The sequence below is a fragment of the Cebidichthys violaceus genome, unplaced genomic scaffold (assembly GCF_023349555.1).
Source record: "Cebidichthys violaceus isolate CVI_PGR_0920_01 unplaced genomic scaffold, fCebVio1.0.p SCAF_3, whole genome shotgun sequence".
Taxonomy (NCBI): Eukaryota; Metazoa; Chordata; class Actinopteri; order Perciformes; family Stichaeidae; genus Cebidichthys; species Cebidichthys violaceus.
The window spans coordinates 14819040-14841281 of NW_027176483.1; the positions used below are offsets into that span (position 1 = coordinate 14819040).

The following is a 22242-nucleotide window of genomic DNA, read 5'->3' on the forward strand; positions in this document are numbered from 1 at the left end:
TAAAAATACTAATTTGCACACAGCCAGAGAAAAAGATTGCCTTGGCTGTTTGATACCTTGCCTCAGATATAGATTTTAAAACCTTGTCCAATTTGTTTGGCATCAGCTTAACCCATGTCTGTGGGACAATTGTAATGCCATACCCACATATTAAAGAATCGGCGAAGCAATCCTTGAATGCAGTCAGATATTAATTGGGATTTATACAAAACTCAATGAGGTCGTAGGTATTGAAAGTGCAGAGCATTATGGTGCAAACAAATGTCTATTTAAAACCATAGTTTTCTTACCCAACTGTGCTGAAAGAGTTGCCTTCATCCCCGGGATGGCTGGAAGAGGTGCTGGGCCAAAACAGTGACTAAAAATAATCGCCAACTGTTGTAGAATGGCATCATTCTGGAGAAAAGGGGGGGAAAAAACAAGAAGAAGGGGATTAGATCACACATCTGAACTAAATCTCTTGCTGACATCATGAAGACAAGACAAGCAGACACTCGGAGGTTTGATGGTACCTTGGTGGTACGTAAGATGTTGAACATCAGGGGCAGGCCTATGGTGACCAGCTCCTCGCAGTAGTCCTCTTCTTTGATCGTGGTGAACTCTCTGAGGAGTGAGAGGGTGACTCCTGCTCTCGACTGCTGTTGGGCACAACGCAGAGATTCCAGCCACACATGTAGTTTCCATGGTACACCTACATCAAAAGAAAAAAGAAATGTTGTTTGGTTTTCAAGGTAAGTCACAATTTGAATAGTACGAAAATCGTCTTCTTGACATCTGATAGGTACCCATAGCTCGTAGCTCCATGGTGACATCCAGGTAGCCATGCTCCGCGCTGTAGTAGCTGGCCTCCTGCAGAGCCTTCATCCTGGCCTTGCAGAGCCTCGCTATGCCCACCTCTGGCTGGGCCCCGGGGCCAGAGGAAGGGGTGGGGAGGGGGGAGAGAGGGAGGAAAGGGCAGATACCGGCCTCCTCACCCTCCACCCCCTCAGCTAAGATCTCCTCCAGAGACAGGACATCCTCTTTGACTTGCTGGGGCTGAGTCAGTAGCTTTCTCAGCACGTTTCTGACAAGATAAATGGGAGGAAGAAGTGGGAAAGAGAGAGGACGAGGAGGGAAGGCCAGAAAGAAAGCATGAAAACATTAATATATGTCCAAACTGCAACACATACATCCATTTCTGTGACCCTGTACCCTCCTCTCTGATTACATAATCTGTCACCCTCACTGTGGAATGTGAAGTGTTGAGTCTACATTGTGTTCACACATACACACAGTGAACAGGTGGGGAGGTTTACGCTTCCAGTTGGTGTTTAGAGACAGATGGACTCTGAATAGAAGGAGGCCCTGAATTCATGTTTTTTATACTCTGAAACTATCAAGGTCTGCCATTTCACCACATGATATGTGATGAATCTCTCCTCAAAGCACAAATGCAGACTTAGGTCAGGTATGACAGCGTGCTGACTGAGTTAACATTATTTCCGTGTTACTTTCTTTTCTGCAGTTAAGAGGCCAAAAGCAGGCAGTGTGACAAGAGCATATGTTGACAACATGCCCTTTTCAGATCAGGTTGAGAGACACACATACCTGTGTCCATGTGCGGCAGCATGACTGAAGCAGTTCATGTCTTCATAGAGGGATGACGTAAGGGCATTTCCATCGTGGGTCTTAGATAAGGGGTCTGCACCTCGTGCCAGGAGCAAACTAACCATCTCATAGTTTCCTGGGAAGCATATAAACAAGTCAATTACATACAGATACATATCCTCAACACATTTAAATGCACACATTAATTTGCAAAGACATACTTTTAGTCACCTATTCTGTGTATTTTTCCCACTGGTGCCCAACAATTGTTAACATTCTTTATGGTTTCATGAGTGTTTGTGTTTTTATTGCTTATTTTCTAATTCATTAGTGCACTTATACTCTAGATGTCTTCTTTCTGGCTTTATTGCACTTACTGTTGCGACGATTGCATTTTACCACAGGGACAAATTAAGTTTGATCATACTTTATTTTGCATTTTCAAACAAACAAACATTCATATTAGGCACTATTTACACGCTGTCACTGCTGCTATGTAGAGCATGTGTCTCTTTTACTACAGCTATGTGTGCTATGTGTGGCTTCTAGATGATCCCACAGAGGAATGCTGCCCAGAGGCTTCTAAACAACCACAGGCAGCACTCTTCTGCTCTCACTTTGCCTTCATTTACCCTCTCATTTCCTTCTTCCTCCAGCCAATGCGCCATTCACAACTCAATCCTGTGCTTCTGTTGGTGGTCTTTTGGAAAACTAGCACACTACTGGATTGGTGACTGATAATTGTAAAAATAATTTAAGATAAGTTAAAAGAGTTATTATTAGTTGACTGGCAGAACATTACAACAGTGGCTCATTCATTCATCTCCACATGTCTCCATTCAATAGACATTTTGCCATATAATTTAGTAGTAAGTAGTAATTTACCCAGCATAAATCAGATCATCACACAGTCTGACGATACTTTAAAATCAGCTGTGCCTTATGTTGTACTGTGTGTACGTGTGTTTTTATGTGTACATGCATGTGTTTGCCCACCTGCTGCTGAAGCCAGCTGCAATGGGGTGTCTGCTGTACTCTCCTGCCCATTGCGGACTGCGGCCCCCTCAACGTTGGCCCCTGCATCCAACAGGAGCTGGAGATACACACCACATCTGTTACACTATGCAATGTTTGACATCCTGTAACTCACTTATGGCCTGGCCTCTGACCTCAAATTTGTCACTCAACTTTGAAAAGTAAAACATCACAATCACATTTAGCTCTGGACTGCCTTCTCCTCGAGTGAAAAGTACACCATTCACCGCATGTCAAATTAAAGGTTCACATATTAGCTACATGTGGTGGTGGCTACTACATGTGTGTGTATGTGTTTCCAACCTGCACTACGGAGATGTGTCCATGCAGCACAGCAAAGGTGAGGGCTGCCCAGTGTCGACTATCAGGATGCACAGAAGGGTGCTTTGGGGAGCATGGTGGAACCTGGCAGCACACGACAAATTGGTGTTACACACCAACATCAAGATCATACTCTCACATGTAGAAGTTTACTCAACGTGCAACATCTAAATACATGGGTACATATGTTGACATTGTGAAGCATATTTACCGCCACGTCAAGGTTGGCCCCGGCATCGATCAACATCTGGACTAAAGCCTCGTCTCCAGCTGCGCAGGCATACATCAGTGGGGTCATGCCCTGAGTGACGAACAGCAAGGACGGCACATGAAAAAGGAGAAACAAATACATTAAGTGCTGCCTAAAAATGAACTATGAATATGAGTACGTATGGATAATGTTGCAATATTCCCCTCAACACACGTCATATATAAAAACACATTTACACCGCTATATACAAACAGACAGATGTTCAGTACCTGGTCGTCCATGCTGTTGACCCCATCTGGCCCCAGCAAACTGATAGCTTGGCCAATGAGATCTGTGCGTCCACAGTTGAGCATCCGAAAACCCAAGTCAAGGTGGAACTTGTCTGTGGCGGCTTTGGAGTCCAGGCGCTTGAAGGAGCTAAAGCAACATTCAGGCCTGATGGAGACAGAGACACAAAGAAAGAATAAAATAATAAAATTAACAGTTCACCTTCAAACTGTGAGAGGTAACTAGCAGGGTCTGAGAAGAAGCACTAAAACCGATTAAACAGACATTAAGAGCTACAAGAGTTTGTTTCAACCATGTGGCTCATTGTACATATGTATACGATGATTTTCTTTAATTATTCACTTCATAAAGAGAGGTTAATGAGCCACGTCACAGTATGCAAACAGTCATTTATCTACTGTATATAGTGTGTAATTATCTATTCGTAAGAACCAATTGAAAAACAGGCCTTTAGTGCATCAGTTACAGGAAATGTACACAACAATGTCTGAGCATGTAAGTTTTGTTTCTTTTCAACTAACTATTATGACCTCATCAACAGACAAGGAAGACATGACACTGGTGTCAAGAACTCTAAAATTAGGTATTGTCTGAAGGCATTGTTAAGGTTTAGCTTATATTCTTTTTTTATTACAGATACTCAGACATAGTGCTGCTGCTTTCCAATGGAGATCCAGATCCAGTCAACAAATCAAGCAGTACAACCCTGGTGAGTATATGTGTGTGTTCTCATTTACTTCAGCTGTCTCGGTTCACAGTCCAGTCCTGGAAGGAGTAGCCTGGCAGTTTGTCTGACATCATCACTATCCACCAATAGACTCTTGCGATGCTCAGCATGAACTATGGCCACTCTCATCCACTCCATTAGAGGTGGCAGCAACAGGAATGGCCTGTAAAAAGAAAATATGAATAATTCCACCACTGTCCATCTACATGCTTGGTACAAAAAAAACGGTATTCAACTAGAATGTATGAGGAGCACACAGCAATGTCTGTGTGGGAGTTTCTTAACTTGTGATTTGGTCATTATGAGAGGGAACTCATAAACTGTCTACGACCAGATGACTTATACATGACTGGCAGTACTTCCCCATACCCTGACCAGTACACAGTGAGTCACATTTAAACACACCCACACACACACACACACACACACACACACACACTAAGACACTGTATAGAGCACCTCACCTTTACTAATCACAAACATTTGCCAGCTTTTACACACCATATAGAGTTGGCTTTCTCCGTTAAAGTCATCATACGTGCAAGCAGACACATTGCAATAACAGATGTATATATATATATATATATATATATATATATATATATATGTGTGACCAATCAGTGTTGGTTGCCAGGTAGTGCAGTTAAACAGCTGCTTTCCTTGTTTGGGAGTTGTGCTGGGAGATTATAACAGGACTGTGACTTTATTTGTGCTGTGGTTTGATAAACAAAATACGGCAGTGGCTTCCGAATAATCAGCCTATTTTTAAACCAGCTTTAGCAGAATAAACTACCTAGGGAAGATAAATAAAGGTTCAGCACCCCAGCATTGTTATAGATGATTTCTAGGAAAGAGAGAACCAAGTGAAACTAAAAAGACGAGGAAAGGATTAAAATAGAAATGATAGACAAGATTGACCTGATCCTGAGGAAACAAGACAAAGTCACATTATTCACGGAGAAGCAGTGGAGTAAGCATCAGTCAAGAAGTAAAAGAGAGCAGAACATAAGGTCTGCTGTGGTGTTTGTGAATGTGGCATTCCGAATATCATCTGGCCCTCTTTTTCTTTCTTTCATCATCATCCTCATCTTCCAACTGATCTTCTAAAACCCTTTAGAAACCACTGGTGATATGGCTATCTGCAACGCTATTCATTTCCTCTTGTATGTGCCTTTCTCTCATGTGCCTGTGAACAATGACACGTTATTGTTGCTTTGCTTTTGATCCTATGGAGCCTCAGTCAGAATGTGTTAATGAGTGTTTGAACACTGTCTCTGTGTTATCATGAGATACTAAGCAGCCTTTTCTCCTGCTGTGGTGTTATTCTTAGCGGTGGCTTCACCTTTGTTCTGAGGAAATGCAAACATTTCCAATGCATATCATGAATACAGATGGCAGCAAAAGCATGAGCAGTACACAAGCATACAGTCCTACTGCGCCTGCTATAGGTATTGTAGTTACTGTTAATGAGCATTGGGACCCCTGCAGTTCCATTTATTCTCCTCACTGTGTTTACTTCAAGTAGCTCCCTGCGGTTTTTAATAGATAAGCTCCTTCTGTTCAACAGCAATCTCTCTCATTCATCAGTGCTTTGTTAATAAAGTATATTGTCACTTTACTAAAGGGGATCTTCTCCATTTTATCCGAAGGCTTCAGAATGTGAATGTCAGACTTTTGAATACCTCACTCAATTTAACATTTAAATGAATTTAATAACAATATAACAACCAAATATGTGAACTTTTCCTAACTTTTCATAACTGGATGGCTGGTGTTGGGTAGTGGTTAGTAAAGCAGATATGATGACGAATAAAACTTGTTTCTACATATTTCATCACTAACAATGGTCTGTTTTAGTTGACCTTTAATAACTGCATTGCAGACATGACTGCATTATAATTAAGGCCTTAAAATGACTTTTAATTTAAATCTAGGACTTTTTCCAGACATTTAAGAGCCCGCAGATACCCTGCTGTCCCCTGTTTCTGTCTATTTTATCTTCTAGCTATTCTGTCAAATGTTGTTTCGGGACTTTATCAGTCAGTGATCAGTCAGGAGGAGGGACACTGCCGTCACTCAGGCGTGACAGCTAACAAGCAGACAAGGGACTGATGGGATGGAGGAGGAGTAGGAGGAAGATGTTAAATGGGTCTGATGGGTGCATATAAGGAGGGTTTGACTGTTTGGAAAAAGGCTGGGAGGCAAGTGGGGTCACAATGAAGAGGGGGGTTGGTTGGTAGTTTGGAGATGTGCTGTGGGGTGTAGAGTGATAAGAAAGTCCTGTTTCTGGAGGGGCAGCTGGCTTGGGAATCAATGTTATTAATGGGCTTCACTTACCATAAATTGGTGAGTCTGTTTCATTCATGTGTGCATTTGTCTCTGTGTCTCTGTCTGTCTTCTTGAATGCCACAAGGCCTCCACCCAGCTATTTTACTGAATGCTTGCTTCAAAGCATGCACGCTGCACACGCACTAATCCAGAATTAAAGCAGCTCCAATCAAGCGCATCAAGCTTTTAACACGTAGCGCTTATTGATCCATCAGAGAGATTTTCCCTGCCCTTAACTTCATCAATCAGCATTTCACAGCCTGTGTTTTAGTAAGTAAAACGACATAAAACTTGTCATCCCTGCATAATAACCAAGGTGCTTCCTTTCATAAATACTGGTTTTCCAGTAAATTCTTTCAGCTGCAGTTTTAAACCAATTAACCTTTAAAGTTGTGCGAGTGTGTGGTAGGGTGTGTGTGTGTTTGTGCGTAGTAGAGGATATACATAAAAATGTGCATCAACACAAATCAGCTGAGGCCATATGTATATACACCTTTGCCAGTGGCCCACGACTGCGTACAGATGGAGCATGTCTGTACAAACACCCACGCAGCTCTGGCCTCTATCCCACAAGCCATCCCTCCTTCTTTCCTCAAACCCTTCTCCCTCTATCTGAAGCGCTCCCCCCATACACCTCCCATCTGACCTTTGTGTCTGGGTTATGCCCCTCAGTCTGAAACACAAACTTTAGCTTCGTCTGAGAGTCGGTGCGACATCAAAGCTGAGCCTCCTGTTAACTCTGAAACTAGATAGCACTTCTGGCTAGCCTGCTGGGCCGACATGCTAAGGCTGCACACTGAGAACAGCGGGACGTAGACACAGACACACACAAACTGTCCCACACATGTGCGCACACACACACACACACACACACACACACACACACACACACACACACACACACACACACACACACACAAACTGTCCCACACATGTGTACACACATACACATATAAACGTTAGCTCTGATTCATGGCGCCGTTCTCTCCATCACCTGGCTGGTCATAAATAGACAGTCAGCCCAAATTGTGGTCAGGTGTGTATGAACTCTTACCTTTCCAAAATGAAAAGCCAGGGCTTTTCTCCCCAGGTGGCAACTTCACATATACTACACTGGCCCCATATGTCCAATATGTCCTATATCTCAAAGCCACTGGGATTGAGTTCACGTTTAAGAAACTGAAAGCAGGTCTTGAAGCAGACCCCATCATGTGGTGCAGAGGGTCAAGGTTAACCACTGATCTAGAGTCAGATTACTCTCATAATGGCTCCATAAGGGGGGGGTGATGTTTTCTGATGTATCTGTGCTTGTAAGCTCCACTGGCTACTTCTTATCACAGTAACACATCTATCCATTAGTGCTCCCTTTCATCCGTTGAAGGATGTAGAAGGGTCGGGGTGGTCTGTTCAGCAGAGCTTGGAAGTGCTCGTTTTGGGTGGAGAGACTAGTGATTCTACCATTAAATAGATTGGTTAATAACTTTCAGCACTAATAAAAGTTATTTTTCCGTGGCTTAAAGAGGAGTGTGTGAGTGCAGAACTAAGTAGACACAAACACTGGTGTTTGCCCTCTCACTCTTAACGCAGCCTAACACTCCAATACTACAGGATCTGTAACAACCACAACTAAGCACCAGGTTTAAAGGATGATAAGAAAAAGTGTGTCTTGCGTAGTCTGGAGGATTCTGGAATAAGGCTCTCACCAGGCTCCCTAAAATGTTTGATGATGTGGCCCACACAGATTTGGTGGTTTTGGGTTTCCACCAAAGATTTTATAAAACTTTCAATAGAGGGTGAGCCAGAGAGATTGAGAGGCCCATTGTAGGAGAGCAATCTGTACCATTACCAGGCACCCACATAGTAATCACTAGCAGGTTTCCCCTGCTCTACTCTACCACCTGAGTCTGTCATGCATTTACACTCCACAGTCACACAGAGAAGCATGTAGGCAACTCAGTAGATGTATAAAAAGAAAAACAGAAAGTCACAGATGTTTCGAAGTATACAGTATAACAGGATGCTAAATCATTTCATCCTGCACACATAAACCAGGCTGATATACACCCAACATTAAAAACATCAAGAAACAGCCAGGATAGTGAAAAGAGGGGTGTATATTTGCTGTTCTGTTCCCTTTGATGCTAATGAGGAGCCCACCTTTGCTCACTCACGCTGTGTCAGTTCATTATTAAATGTATAGGAGCCAGCTGGCTCTGAGTGTATACACGTGTGTGTGTGTGTGCGTGTGTGTGTGTGTGTGTGTGTGTGTGTGTGTGTGTGTGTGTGTGTGTGTGTGTGTGTGTGTGTGTGTGTGTGTTTAGGTAAGATATTTGGCTGATTTCATCACAAAAACTTTTACGGAAGTATGATGATCTCACAGATGTCATGTCCTCCTCATAACCCAACAATCACAAACACATGAATTTCTAGAGGTTAAAACATTAATTGTGGATACAAATTCAAACAATCTACCACAGCAAACTGAAACACACACTTAAGTGAGAGCTGCATCCTATTTGTATGCTTGAGTGCTACCTTTAGACAGGCCTCCCTACATCCGTTTAAAAGTGTAATTAACCTTTACACAGAAAGAGCGCTTTCCACTGACATTTTTAACACATGGTTACTCTGGAACACATACATGCATTCTGTGAGTCCAGGGCCCAGATGTGTGGGCAGACTGCAAGTACTTTTCTCTCACACACAAGTGAAACTAATAACCTTACCTTAACTGACGGCACATTATCTCTTACATCTATTTGACCTGCAGCTAAATATTTTTCAAAATAATCAGGTTTACTGCTTACACCAAAAAATTGGAATACAATATAAATGTGATACTACTCTGCAGGCAGGCTGTCCCAACCAGTTGTCTCAGGACTAAAAAAAGACAAGAATGATAATTGTTCTCCAAAGGCAACTCAAAGAAGATCTGAGGAGACCCTAACAGAATTACAGACCATTAGCACCTCTTGAAAACCCCTTAAATCACCAGTCTTCAGCCTAATTTACACTCTAAAGGTGCAATGAACCCTTCTATCAGACTAACATTAACACCTGGAGTCTCTTGCTCACCTGTAATTTACATACACTTCAATAAGTAGAGGGCAATGGAATCAGGAATGGCTAAGAACGTAAGGTGGTCTGTGAAAAAGCTGTTCACTTGATTAGAACCTGTTTGTTATTTCTGAGGCTGGATGTTAGTGTATTTGAGTTTGTGTATTTGCAATGGGTAGTGTGCTGCCCTTAATCACATCCATGTCAACCTAATGAATCAAATCCTGTCTAATTCAGATGTGATCAGGAAATCAAAGCATAAAATGCATGAAAGGAAAATCAAGAATACTATGAAACCTATTATCTGTGTATCCAAAGCCGAAATTGGGCGAAAAAAAAGAACTGCCTAAGATTAGATCGGTTATTTCACTGCCTGTGATACATTTTGGAGAGCATCTAAACCGCTCTTGTCCGGACATGCATGACTCCCACCTCTCCTTGCTGAGTGCCATGCGTGGGGGATCTAAGTTGGGATTCTCCATGGACTCCATTTGTGGGCAGCGCAGGAAGTAGTACAGGGTGTGGAGGGCGTCCGGCGACCAGGACACGGGCTGTTGGGGACGGGCGTGGCGGGCTGGACTCAGTCCTAGACGCACTGAGCTCAGGCGCTGCATGTGGTGCATTGCACGCGACACCAAGTCACCTGGAACAAAGGAAATAAGAGAAAGATGGGAGGTCGATGGTTTAGTAGATATTTGTTCTAATACATACACGACAGTTGTTCATTTAATTTACTCAGTTCTTCTTAATACAGTATCAGAGAACACTGGAATGTGGGCCAAATGACATATAAAAAAAACTAAAACTATAACAAAAGTAGTTAGTTAGTGGCCAGTATAAACCCTGTGGGCTCCTAATCCAACTGGAGTTCCCCTTTTCCTAAACCACTCCAACCCTCCTTTACTGTCGTTACTCTCGCTCCATGTCTCTAGTGGTATTTGCCATTAGCGGTCTCATTATCAGTAAGCACAGCCAGACGGCCAGTCTAAACAGCCATTCATCTTTAATCATTGAAGGAGTTAATGGGCTAACAGACAGTTGACCACAGGCTCTAATGAACCATTCAACTGTTTCTGTATTGACGTATTTCAATCCCTGCACTCAGCCTGGTTAGGAGGGAGTCAGTCACATGATAAAAAACAAGATCTGTGCTGAAGTCTTACATCTGTCTTGACTACCACTTGTGTGAAAACACTGCTTTGGCGAGATAAAGACATACAAAATATGCAGCTTATCAGAGGATTCATCCACCCACACAGTGAGCTAAGTGGACAACCCCGTGCACTTGGATGAAGGCCAATTCAGATTACTGGATGCACAGTGTAATATATGAGGAATTTATCAACCTAAGAAGACATTAATAGACGCACAAAACACAAAAAAGAGGGTGTAGGGTTGCAAGGAGTAGAGCCTGTAGCATTGGGTGTCAGAGCAGGAGCACGGTGGAGAGACAAAATATCAGTTGTCACAGGGAGGGGATGTGGGGGGGGAGAGAGAGGCAGTGTGAGGGAAGGAGGCCAGCTTGAACTTGGGATGGTGTAACGCTCATTTAACATAATTACCCCTGGGTTAATTTCTAACCAGATTACCATGAGTGAGAGGCTGCCAGGGGGCCAAGGCTGGTGAGTCCAGCAGTGTGAGTGTGTATGTGTGTGTGTGTCGATATTAAGGGGTTTGGGGTACTTCAAGGGGGGTTAGTTTGGAGCGGCCTTCCCAAAACAGACCCCACTTCAAGCTGAAGGGCCTCCTTTGTGTTAACCACCACCAGCAGTCCCTCCAGGAGGTCTCTGAGGAATTCCTGCCCAAGATGGAGAGCCTCTCCCTGGCTTTCCAGCCCATATTGTGCCCCGAGGCTAAACTAAGCTCCAGGGGTCAGAAGGATATGAAATCCTTCAGTCTTAGATTACAGCTTATATTGGAGTCTTTGTGGAAGCCTGGAAGTAAAAAACTGTGACATGCCTGCTTTTTGAATACATATTGACTAAATAAGTATCTTAGGTCAAAGTTGCAAGATAATTAAATGTTTTACATAATAAGATAATTAGAAGATGTTGACTGTACTCTCAATTCAGAATAAACCTGTTGACACAAGTTTTTGTCTGGACTCTGTGTGACCCCAGATCACTAATTGGCTTTACAGGCTTTAGCACAAAGCTCATACAATATGGGTTAGCCTGATCATGATTTTTAATATTTCCCTTACTTAACCGGATGGTCATGTATTCATAGTTTCCCATATCTGGTGAAGCCCACCACAGAGCTGAATATGAAACTTTGAAACTTGTATGAACACAAATTTCAGAGCCAGTCTAATGCTTGCACTACAGTTCCAACAATTTTGGACATTAAGCTGAAATGTCCAGTACCCTGCCATCCATTATCCAGCCTGTTAATGTATGCTGTGGATTCCTGTGTATGGCCAAGTCCAGTCTAGAGATCCAACAGGACTGAGAAGCTTAGCACAGATGCTTCTGTGTCTGCCTGGTCTCTTGGGCTCAGATCAGAGTGCCAAACCCTCTGTGTTTTTGTTGTGTGTATGGGTATTGGTGAACACATGCCTGTGTGTGTGTGTGTGTGTGTGTGTGTGTGTGTGTGTGTGTGTGTGTGTGTGTGTGTGTGTGTGTGTTTGTAGGCGCGAATGAGTCTGAAGGATGCCAGCCCTGCCCAGAACAGCCCAGCTTCACACCACCAGAGAGATGTGGCACAAAGAGACCACTGAGCAAGTGAGAGAAAGAGTGTGCCTGTGTTTGAGAGTGTGTGTGCACTTTCTTAATGCCTCACTAACGACGGCCGTGTATGAACGTGGCCTTGTACCGGAGGAACAAATGGCAGAGTGTTAGCTCATTTGGAGAAGGAAACTTATACTCGCTCCCACCAACACTAATCTCTATCCCTCCTCCTCTCTCCCTGCACTGACAACCTAACTCTTCACCTCTCTACCTTTCCATCATTTCCCTTCACCCCCCCCCCCACACCCACACAACCCTGCTTTAGCAAATATGCACTCCATCCACCTAATCCCCCACCTCCTACATTTCCCACCTCCTTCTCTCCACTCTCTTTCTACTCGTGTCTTTTCTCACTTTTTAATGATCTGATTCCAGCTCTCCATCATCTGCCCATTCTAGCAGAGCCTCCAGTTTAAACAAACCATACGTACAGTAGAGTACAGTATGACTGTGTGCATGTGTGTCTGCATGCTGCTCTGTTTACTAACCATGTGTATGAAACATGGTCATCTACAACTGGCAATATTTATCCAATCATTCAAACTGCGATGGTTGGAGGAAAAAGGTCCCAGGGAGGTCTCTCACCTCTCCACAGAGAGATCCACGAGACCCAATGTATGTATAGGACTAAAAAAACAGGATCAGAGATGTGATGAAAGGGAGAATTTGCCCCCAGATTCAAGATATTTGCCCCATAAAACACAATTAAGAGTGATTGTGGATGTAAACACCTCCAATTTCTAACATCAGGGGAAAACAATCATCCAAAAAAAAAGTTTAAAAAAATTTCATTTTCTACCCTGCAATATACACACTACTGTGTCAATGTACCAAATAAAATATATCTACTGCCCAAAATTCAAACCAAAGTTTCTAAAAGTAAATCTTTCTTAGTAAAGAGAATTTTCCCATGTTGACTAACTTGACTGGGTTTGAGTTAACAATGATGAACACTGCCTAGCACAACAGATCAGGGACAGACAAAAAGCAATCAGAGGCATTATCACTTTACTCTCCAGAGCTCCACGTGAAGATAAACTATTTATTGGCTTAATTTTAAAAGAGCGCACATTACATGACTTTCACAATAAGGCACACACTGGGGCTTATCACTGTATTATCTCTGCTCTGTCTGAAATAACAGCCTTTTTGGCAGAAGAAAGTTGTCCTGTCTTCCAGAGCCAGTGTAGTAATAACAAGGTATGTTGAGAAAGTGTTCAGAATATGGTCATGTATTTCAAAAAATATGACAATTACTTTATTATTTCTGGGATAACAAGAATGGTTTATAGCTTCACTGTTGTTATTTTATGATTGTTAAAGGAGCTCAGAGGAATTTAACAGATTAAACATGAAATTTGAAAAAGAACGTTGATATAAAGTAGATCCAGGACCACACACTAGTCTGAGCTACGCATACTCACTGAGTTCAGAAATGCTGCCCACACAGGTAGCCAGCAGGGACTGTTCCAGCGTCCTCAGCTCCAGCTGGGCATAGGCATCTTCCCTGCTGTCCACTGACGTCTGCTGGTTCTCTGTGTAGGGACTGAAATGGGCCGGGAGAGACAAAACCCCTACGGAGACAAAAACAGAGAGAATGGCGTTTATGATTAATATGATAAGTTTGTGAGCGCTGCTGCACACAAGCCACCATAACTTCGGCAGCATCCATCCACACTGCTTCTGCAGAAGTCCCAAAACAATTTCTAGTGGTATTTACACAGTGCAAATATTTGCAAATATTTGAAGAAATTAGTAATATGAGGATGGTTACAGACTAGTAGATACATGATAGTTAAAGCTGATATGACTTATATGGGTTCATATTTAGACATTTAGGATGTCATCAATCAACAGAGTGCTGAAAAGGTCAAAGAACACCAGAAGCCCAGGACCCTAACCACCCCTACTCTGACCTTTATTACACTAACACACACACACATGCACACACACACACACACACACACACACACACACACACACACACACACACACACACACACACACAAACACAAACACAAACACAAACACACACACACACACACACACAGAAGACAAACAAACAAATGTGCTAATGAAAGAAGGATGACTTTTAATTTGATCGTCTTGATTTGTATAGAAAAAGCATGCAGTAAAATGTTGTCAGGCTGATTTTTAAGTCTTGGCTCTGGGTGGGAGGACTGTTTGAAGGACTTGAGCGAGGAGTGTTTGATGAACTGGATGTAAATACTTAAAAACGAAATTGAAATGAGTTTGAAGGAGGAGAAAGGATCCACTTACAGTTATGGTTACTTAGTTATTTCTCATGTTAAATCAAACTATTGTCTTAATCTGATTACTATGTGTACATGTAAATATAGTCAGTGTTTAGCTGAAAACATTTATAAATTTGTTCTCTATAATTTCACTTGGAACTGTTATATTTATTTTGAACTAACATTCTTAAATAAATAGGAATATATACTATATAAATGTAGTACTTTTCATTCATTGAGTATTTCATTCACACAGGAGTATACTAAAATGGCCTTTACCATGCGGTTATTTCATATGGACTTTTTATTCATTGAATTAACAAAACATGCTTTATCGTGATATATATTGTTATCGAGATATGAAATGACCTTTTTTGTGATAGAAGATATTTGTCTTTTCGCTCAGCCCTAAACCTACAATAGAACAAATGAAAGGCATCCTTTTTATGTCTAGATTTTATCAAAAAGAAAATAGTCAATCAACCCTTTTGATAAATAAAAGAATATACTGTAACACTAAAGAACTTTGACAACCATATTACCAAACTACTCTGTAAAGAAGTCCATTTTAACTCATCATGGTCATCATGGTTGATATGCAGGATGACATCACTGATTACATTTGTTTTTTGCAGGGCACTCCATCTACTATCATAATTATGAAAACATTCAATCTATGACACGCGTGGTATTTCCTCTTTGAAAGGACCCTTTGGAGTCCCAGTCAGCCAGACATCACATAATGTTAAGGAGAACATCTGTCAAAGGAGTATCACTTACTCCCCTCCATAAAAAAACAGATAACAGACAGATTATATTATGTAGCAGTTAAAAACTAAGTTTGGTTTTATATTTTATGTGACAGCTGGCTGTCAGACTTAAATGCCGGTGAGGAGATAACATCATTCTTTTATAAACCGAGGATTTCATCCTGCTATTTCACTGCTGCAACCCTCTTCTGTGAAGGAAAGAACATGTGGACTGCTGTTTTCTGCCTATTAGTATCTCTTTGCTGGCTGTTTTTTGCTCCCACACCCTCATCATTAGCTTTGTCTGGAGCAATATGTGGTTATGTGAGAACCAGAGTGCGCTGTTAGCTACTGTGCAGCTTGTCAGTCTGGGTGAACACGGTTAGCTGCCCAAAGGTTAACCTTTATTTTGGCTTCAGTAGCAAACCAAAGCTCTCTGCCAAGCCAGAGGAAATGAGTGGGTGATGGCTGGGGATAGAAAAAAAGAAATGGAAAAGAAGAAAATGATCTGGGCAGGTTTGTGATTTACTTACAAAGCCGGAGGAAAAACGCCTCATCTCAAACTCTCCCTGCTCCCCCAAAGGGGAAAAGATGGGCTGCCATCCCTAAAATGACATTCCCATGTGCTTCCGGCAAACTGTGTCCTCTTTTGGAATCTGAGAGGGTTGTTGAAAGAAAAAAAACCCTGATGTGTAAAAAAAAGAAAGAAAGAAAAAAAAAACTCATTTTACTCTGAAGTCTCTTTTTCTCAGCATCCCATGACACAAGAGGAGACTGAACTGAGAAAAAAAATGAGCGGACTGAATTTCGGCAAAGGACAAAATATTATAAACACCAGTGGCTCACCAATAAACCTTTTCACAGAATACACTCGTCTTGCCTAAATACGTCTTTCTGCACTGTTAATTGTGGGAGATATAGTGAAATGTGCTTACAGTAAACATGTACTGGTGCTCAAAGCAAAAAATAAGCAGGGCGTCTCCCAGGTATGCATCAAAGGTACGCCCAGACTTTGACTACCTTTAAATTCAGGTTGCAAGTATACACAAAGCTCAGTAGCAGAGGAGATTTTTGAGAGTGGCAATTATAACGTATCCTGATTCATGAAATGCTATATATGCAGCAACTGTGATATCAGCACGTTTTGGATACTAAATGTTTTGTTGCAAAATGTGAGCTGGATGTACAGTATGTTTCAGTGAGTGGTGCTCAAACATTTCTTGGAAATAAGTCATTCAGTATGAAAAAAGAAATAGACAAAAGAAATCTTAGTTGACCAAGACCAAAATTGAGTGAGTTGACTAATCGACTAAGAGGGGGCAGCCCTAAGTGCTTAAATGAAAAACATATTGATAGAATTAAAGTCTCATTTAGTCTCTCTCTGGTACTTTCTCTGCACCATGTGACCTGTATAATATGTGCTGACTCCCCGTTCCAACACAATGGAAATGGCTGAGTCCAGCAGAGAACCACTGCTACAAAGAACTTGTGCATCAGACAACCAGCAGTAGACAAGCTTCAACACATCCCTGTTCACTCACACAAGCACAAACATATCCATACACACACACACACACACACACACACACACACACACACACACACACACACACACACACACACACACACACACACACGTCTGTGCATATAAAGTATGTTTGCCCCTCTTCAATGTGTCATTTTAGGTATTTTGATAAGTATGATGAGGGCTTTGCCTTCGCAGCTTGTTTATCATTCCTAAAAATGACATTGAGCACACGCTGTATAAATGTGGGTGAAGCATCTGGAGCTCAAACATTTTTACAATACTTTGCGTGAATCTCTTTTTTCCCCTATTAATCTTTAAAGGCCTTGGACTATCTTTTCACAGAAACATTTTTTTCATAGCGATGGCTGCACGCTCGAGAGACCGAACATTATTGTGTTAACTTTTCCATGTTCTACTCCCCTGAACTGACTCACTGTCTGTACATCAACGTGTTTTACGGCCACTAAAACTACAGCGGCCTCCATGACAGAGTAGTAGGTGTTGGTACTGTCTGGTACATGTATTGTGAATACCTCATTCAGAAATGGTTTGATTCCTACTTATGTGAGAGAGACTCATGCCTCCGGAGGTGTGAGAGCCATTCTGAGAGATACTGTCTCATTAGTGTGGGTGAGGGTGTGTGGAAAGAAATGATGTGTCGGCAGGTGTGCGCAAGGCTGCGTGTCTATGGGATTGAGCGATGGTGTGCGAAGGAACCCAGTTATTCTGACTCCCTGTAGTGCATGTGATTCATCAAGAACGTCACATTGACGTTACTATTTGTATAAATACATCAAATGGTTCAAAATAGAAACACGATAATACCTGGAGGACTAATTAAACCAGTATGATTATGAACCGTTAAAGACGGATTCAGCAACCGTTAAAGCACAGCTCTCGTCCTTTTCCTTCTTGTAATAAAGTAAACCAATTAAAAAACAATTACATTTCAAAACATCGCACTTTAAATTCTTTACTAAACCAACCAGGCGTTGGTATGAATGGATTCGGAAGTTGCGTGTACTTTTACAGATTAATCTTTAGACTATATTTAGCACGCCTGAAATAGACACATCTTGAACAAAAGCAAGATGTTTTGAAATGTTAACATAGTTTCAATTGATTCTGCCATCTTCGTTCAAAGCATGTGGCAAATATTCACACACCACCACACTCTCAGCAGTTCCCACAGTCCCACCCCGTTGCTTGCTTCACCGCTGAACCCCAGCCTGCGTCATCGGGCCTGATGTAGGTCCGCAAGCCAACCAGGGCCTGTCCCCACCACCACCACTAATATCACAAGCACCAGCGGCAGCTCCAGCACCATATGCATCATTTTTCTTTGGCACTGCGAGAGGCTTAGCATAAGACAGAGAGGAGGGGAGGACGGTTGTAGAGTTTTGGTGGAAGATGAATGAGTCATGCAGAGGAGGGATATGTGGGGGGGGAGACAGCAATATCTGGGAGACTGGGAAAAGGGTGAGAAGGGGGAGGGGGAAGACAAGTGGCACAAGGGATTCATTCTTTTGCGGCCGTTATGGTTTCATTTCTGAGGTTGACCCTGCAAATGTCATGTGGGAATCACAGCTACAAATCACAGCTGAAACTTACCACAAAGCCTGTGGCAGTCCCCGGCCCATCCAAGCTATCTCTCGAAACCATTAGGGCTCCTCCTAGCACAGCCAAGACATCCCTCACGATGATGTTGGACAAAGCGCCACAACAAGGTCAGAAAAAGTACTTTCTACTATGCTGAAACTTTTTGAAACTTTGCCCAGCCGCGCTGTCACTCTCAATTAAGTGCTTTAATGAGTCATATCACTTTCATAATATTGACGTCAAATCAAATTTCCATACATCATCAGGAAATCATAACAACTTTGAACAGCGACTCACTAATAAAATGTGCCAGCAAACAGTTTGAGTTAACAGAACTGAACACACCGCTGCCTTTCCCACAAGCCTCGACTCTCATTCTTTGTTGCTCTTCGATATCTCGTGTTATCTCCCAATGTCACCATTTTGTGTTTTTTTGCACACATGCTTGGTTTAGGGTTTAGGGTAGAACATCTCTAGGCTTAGGGGGACATTACTGCTTCACATGCCTTCTTTATCAGCAAATATTTGGAAGATATTTGGGTTTCACCTTCAATAACTGGCCAGAAAAAAAAACAGCTCTAAATTCTCAGAGCACGGCGAAACCCTGATCCTGTGAATTGACATTGAATCGAATTTCAAATTTCAAATCTGCTTTGGACCATCTGTTCACTATGCCAAGCTTTCATTAATAAATATCATAACCATTTTAATCAGTAACATTTCACTGAAAAGATAACTTCATGTTTGACTTTATCAGTAGAAAATGACATTCATACTTGAGATTGGATGCATCCAAAATATTTTGTAACAAGTTAGTTTATATTGCTACTAGCACATAACAATATAACAAGTTTCATTTCTGTTTCCACCAGCTCAGCCCAGATAAAACTGCATTCTTGGACTATAATTGGTCTCTGTGTGTGGATTTGTTTTGTCTACCGAAGAGAGTGTGTGAAAGACAGAAGGACATGATCAGCTTTGATCCTGCTGTATGAGAAAAACTCTGTCTCACACATACACACACAAAACAGTGAGCACCTGCTTTGTCTCTATTAACAGCCTCTTCATTGATGACAGGGTGGATGGATCAGCAAGTCAGGGAAAGGGGGCTTCAAAGGCACTTCCCCTGCCCAGGAAGAAGCTCTGATTCTGGGCCAGGAGGCTATGCGCTAGTCCCTGTGTGGAGGCTGGCGGGTGGACAGTCACACAATAGTACAGTGTTTGGCCGAGTTGTTATTGGGTGTGTATCACCCCACAGTATCCTGCTCTCCTCTGTTTTTCAGAGAGTGTGTCTTTCACACAACAAAAGACCCACACATGCTTGTGCTTTATTTCATGTCAGGCCAAACGTGATCCCTCACTCACAAGCCCGACCTCTTGTTTTCCACACTTAAAACCACCAAAACACCTGTTTTTCACACATCCAACCTCTCTCACACACACACACACACACACACACACACACACACACACACACACACACACACGCACACACCACATTCCTCTCACCGTTTCTTAAAGATTCTGTGCAACACACAGGTCTTCTGTTGGAAGCACTGAGCATGATTTTCTGAGAGAATAACAGTGAGATTGATGAATGAACTTTATTGTATGTCTCTCTGAGTTCATACAGGGTTAAAAATATCCATGTGTTTGCTTGCTCTGGTGGACCCTCATCCCGTTCCTTATCTTAACAGAATTCAAGTGGGACAGAGGGGCATTTACAAACTTAAAGTGGTCTATTAGTATTTAGGCTAAAAATAATCATTAGTTTGACATGTTAACATATAAGCACGTCTTTCAAAATACAACCTACCTTTGTGGATTTGAGGGCAGACAGAGAAGCTTTCATAAGCTGACGCTGCTTACAGTACACTCGACCTTTCACTTGAATATTCGTGTGAGCGATTCGAGATGTTTCCGATTTAAAAAAGGCATCACAATTACCGATCTCACTCACACAACCACATACTCACACACGCCTGTTAGGGTCTGATAAAATGCCAGACAGAGACAGGCGAGAGATGTGAGGTCTGGTTGATGTCCCCTGACACCTCTGGTGACCCCCGACTATAAGGGGTCACGGGTCAGAGGTGGCGCTCAGCTGGGGCTAAAAGAGGAAGTAACCTTATCAGCTGTATAAAAGGGGGCTTCCCCAAGTCAGAGAGAGAACACCCACACACATCATTAATCACTGCAAGAGCAGATGGAAGATGGAAAGATAGGAAAGTTCCTCTCTTTGGTGAATGTGAAGGAAACACACGTAGAGTTAAAAGGATTTTATGTGCCTGAGCTGCCTGCTGTTCTCAGACTTTTGCTGTAATCCAGCATTAAGCTTTTGGCATTAAAGTCCAACTGAAATCACATTTAGTCATCCCTTTTTAAACGTATTGTTAATAGATTTTGTTATATTATTAAAAAGGAAGAACTATCAGAAATCCTCCTTTTTATCTCCAGTCAGTTGTTTGATTGACAGCAGCTGGCAGGTAGTAGTGGTAGTGGAAACAGGACTACACCAGCATCTTACCAGACCAAAGTGATATTTGCAGGTATATTTACGTGCATGTTTGATGTGCAGCAGCTGAGCAGCTAATTAACTGTCCAGCCTGCAAAATGACGTGAGCGACGCACTTCACCCTGGTGAATGTTTGTTTGTTTATTCGGTTGCTTGTGCAACGACTTAAGATGCAGGACAAGACGTGTGTTCATGTTTGTAAGTTGTATAAGAAGGAGACTTCAGCAGGAAAACTAATGAGGTCTCCATCTACGCAGGCCGATACCTCATGGTACTCCCTCGATCGGGGTCGCCAGACAAAAAAAAGAAAGAAATTTAACTTCAGTTGGTATATGTGGTCTGCAAAAAACATGCTTACCACTACCCCGGAAGAAAGACACACACACACACACACACACACACACACACACACACACACACACACACACACACACACACACACACACACACACACACACACACACACACACACACAAATTAGGAGTGGTAGGATTCAAGACGGCTTTGGTTTCCCACAGCCCTGAAAAATATCGCCATAAGCTCCTCTATACAACTAACCCTAATCCTAAACATGACTTCAGCGTTCTCCCCCCCCCTTAACTCTCCCTCTTTCTCTCTCTAATCATGTTTTATACTTTACATTCCAGGCCAACTGTGGTGCCTGTGGCTATCTAGTCGTGTTCAACATTCCCCCGTTTCCATATGTGACGCCACTTCACATAATGTGCAGCGAAGGGACAGTATAGCTCCATTACTGGACCACTAGGGTTTATAGGTTTCACTGGCTTATTGTACACTGCTGGGGCTGGAAATACAATATACTGTATATGGAGGCTGGTTTTGTTTTCTTTATGACACAGGGCGATGGATATTACACACACCCTGCAATAACACATCCACATAAACATAACCTCAAATCCGCCCTCTCATAATCAAATCCACTATAGCTTTTGAGATGATGTCACCATCGAAAACACTGCCAAGAGGTGAAGTGTTTGACGGATACAAACTCAAGAGGAGGGCAAGATATAATGGTGGCAATGCATGCACTTCGGTTTGGAGAACAATTCTCGTTAGTAACATTTTTTAAAAGTCAACCGCTCACATGTGACCACAGTAAAGACGGGACCTTATTGGCTGGAACAGATCAAGGGCTGGCTGTTTTATTTGGCCATTTTAAAAAGAAACGGTTAACCTCCCTTTCAAGAACAAGCTGCCCTCTATTCAGTTTTCCGACAAGTAACACTATGGGCAGCAGACCGGGCAGAGAGGCACGACGCGCGCACGTGAGTGTGTGTTTGCACTAATTGCTC

At 42.4% G+C, this 22242-nt stretch overlaps 1 protein-coding gene across 1 annotated transcript in view; it reads right to left on the bottom strand.

Moving 5' to 3' along the window:
• Positions 1–22242, bottom strand: part of abtb2b (ankyrin repeat and BTB (POZ) domain containing 2b) — a 44107-nt gene that overhangs the window by 3112 nt on the left and 18753 nt on the right. The window contains exons 2-12 of the mRNA XM_068723382.1: positions 13708–13857; positions 9987–10197; positions 4180–4332; positions 3424–3589; positions 3155–3244; positions 2926–3027; positions 2584–2680; positions 1588–1723; positions 786–1063; positions 513–691; positions 291–396 (exon numbers count right to left, since the gene is read on the bottom strand). Coding sequence (XP_068579483.1) covers positions 291–396; positions 513–691; positions 786–1063; positions 1588–1723; positions 2584–2680; positions 2926–3027; positions 3155–3244; positions 3424–3589; positions 4180–4332; positions 9987–10197; positions 13708–13857 — 1668 coding nt within the window. The remainder of the gene's footprint in view (positions 1–290; positions 397–512; positions 692–785; positions 1064–1587; positions 1724–2583; positions 2681–2925; positions 3028–3154; positions 3245–3423; positions 3590–4179; positions 4333–9986; positions 10198–13707; positions 13858–22242) is intronic.